The sequence below is a fragment of the Scardinius erythrophthalmus genome (assembly GCF_964197995.2).
Source record: "Scardinius erythrophthalmus genome assembly, contig: HAP1_SCAFFOLD_672, whole genome shotgun sequence".
NCBI classification, from domain to species: Eukaryota; Metazoa; Chordata; class Actinopteri; order Cypriniformes; family Leuciscidae; genus Scardinius; species Scardinius erythrophthalmus.
The window spans coordinates 1-2500 of NW_028295949.1; the positions used below are offsets into that span (position 1 = coordinate 1).

The 2500-nt window shown below is 45.4% G+C and overlaps 1 protein-coding gene across 1 annotated transcript in view; it reads right to left on the minus strand.

Annotated features, from left to right (window-relative positions):
• Positions 1-63: 63 nt before the first annotated feature.
• The window catches only part of LOC308686705 (tyrosine-protein kinase Tec-like), a gene marked incomplete at its 3' end in the record, with an annotated part of 9859 nt that continues 7422 nt past the window's right edge, over positions 64-2500 (minus strand). The window contains exons 6-12 of the mRNA XM_081395138.1: positions 2260-2314; positions 2080-2153; positions 1869-1996; positions 1713-1787; positions 1343-1514; positions 343-559; positions 64-128 (exon numbers count right to left, since the gene is read on the minus strand). Coding sequence (XP_081251264.1) covers positions 64-128; positions 343-559; positions 1343-1514; positions 1713-1787; positions 1869-1996; positions 2080-2153; positions 2260-2314 — 786 coding nt within the window. The remainder of the gene's footprint in view (positions 129-342; positions 560-1342; positions 1515-1712; positions 1788-1868; positions 1997-2079; positions 2154-2259; positions 2315-2500) is intronic.

Sequence of the window (2500 nt, forward strand, 5' to 3'; positions counted from 1 at the left end):
GTGTGAGAGGTGTGAGCAGTGTGTGTGTAGATGAAGATGAAGAGACAGCGAAAGTTCTCTGACCTGGTCATGCCGAAGTCACACACCTTCACAACGTTCCTCTCGTTCACCAGGCAGTTCCGTGCGGCCTGCAAACACACACACACACACACACACACACACACACACACACACACACACACACACACACACACACACACACACACACACACACACACACACACACACACAAACATGAAATGAAGTTATATGTGACCCTTTTCTTGAATATGATCTTTGAAATCTATCTATCCATCCATCCATCCATCCATTCATCCTGCCAGTGTTCAGTTTGATTCTGACCAGGTCTCTGTGTATGAAGTTGTTTTGTTCCAGGTACTCCATCCCTTCACAGACGTCCTGACACATGAAGAGCATCTGGACGCGCCCCAGAGTCTTGCTGTGCTGCCGCAGGAAGTGAAGCAAACAGCCGTTCTCCATGAACTCCGTCACGATGCAGATGGGCCTCTGAGACACACACACACCGTACAGCTGGACCAGCTTAGGGTGACAGAGACGCCTGCAAACACACACGTCACAGAGTCATGAGACAACTGAACCAGTGCTACACATACAGAGATCATCTACCCGTCTGTCTGTCTGTCTGTCTGTCTGTCTGTCTGTCTATCTGTCTAGACAAGTTTATCTCAAGGCAACTCATTTTGTTTTATGGGCTAAACAAAGCAAAACCAAAAATCTTTCCAAGCACTGCCGGATGGGAATCACTGAGGAAGAGAAAGACTACAACAAACATCTCAATTCAATCTCTACTTCTAAACTAAGAGTGTTTGTGCTTAAAACAAGAACTAATGTCTGCCACTGGGTCAGAAAGACAAACTTAATTCAAAGGGAAACAAGATTATTGTTCAGACTCCACTGGCAGATATTTGTTCTTGTTTTAATATTTGTTCTTTGTTCTTGTCACTTAATTTTGATAATTTTTTTTTTTAATAAACAAGACTTAATATCTTCAGTCATTTTGCTTTTCCAGTAAATGTGTCTTGATTTAAGAATGTTTAGATATTTGTGCTGGAAAACAAGATTTTCTGCAGTGTAAAGCCAGCAGAATGAGTGTGTGTTTCCGTCACACACCTCCAGGTTCTTCCAGAAGCATCTAAGTGACACGCAGAGAAGGTTAAAAAAGAAACAGACACTGAATGAAGGACTGATAAGAATCTAGCGCTCACCGCGCAGGAAGTGGATCTGCTGTGACGTCTCTCTCACACACACACACACACATCTGCCCACCCACCACATTTTCCAGCTTCACAGCAACTTTCCACTCATTCAGCATGTGTCTTACGTCATGATCTTGGCTTCCTCTATGAAATCATCTTCACTCATGGCTCCTTCATTGACGGTTTTAATGGCCACTTTAAGCTGTGCCCTCCACTTTCCCAGTCGCACCACTCCAAACTGGCCACAGCCCAGCTCCTTCATGAAGGTCAGCTCCGACGGGTTGATCTCCCATTTATCTGCACATCAAGGAGAACTTTCAACATGTGATGTGGCCGTTTAGTCCAAATACCAGATCCTTAGGTGAAGATCTGCGCACTTAGACAGGAAACCACATGTTTATCTGTAACACTAAGGTGTAACTGTGAAAAGGGTCCATAAAGCTGGTTATGAAAGTGTTGCGATCGTCACTCAGAAGATCAGTCAGTGTGTCTGACCTGAACTGAAGCCCGCTGTAGCCGGCAGGCATTGGCCCTTTGGCCCGATGGGATACCGCAGTCTGGCCACCAGCCCTGATCACACACAGCAGATATTCAGCTCACTGGATCACAACAGAAGCACAGGACAGAGTCCAGCAGAATTTACTCAAGTACCTGCTGCGTTATACTTGTGGTAGTTGATGAGTTCAGGAACAGAGCTGAACACGTGATTCTCTGCCAAGTAGAACTGAGCTGTGTCTGTCTGCTTTATCTGGTAGTGCCTCACCTCGCCTTTACCTGAACTGATCAATCAATCAGGGAATCATTCAGTGGATCAATCAGGGAATCATTCAGGGGATCGGTTAGTGCACTGATGCTTCTTTACCTCTGTGTGTAAACTGACACTGTGTATCCGCTGGGCTGAGTGGAGCTTCTGACCACAAACCCTCCGTCCTTCCCCTGAAACACACACACACACACACACACACACACACACACACACGACAGATGATGATGATGATGATGATGGATCAATTTGTGATGATGGATGGATGAGCTTCTTCACCTCTTGTCTTAGTAAATGTTCTGCTTCAGCTCTGTTAACATTCTTGCAGTACCAGCTGATGAAGATAATCATCATCATCATCATCGTCATCATCACACACACACACACACACACACACACACACACACACACACACACACACACACACACACACACACACACACACACACACACACACACACACACACAATGACCAGTCAGTGAACTGTTAACTCTGAATGATCTGGGGCCGTATTCACAA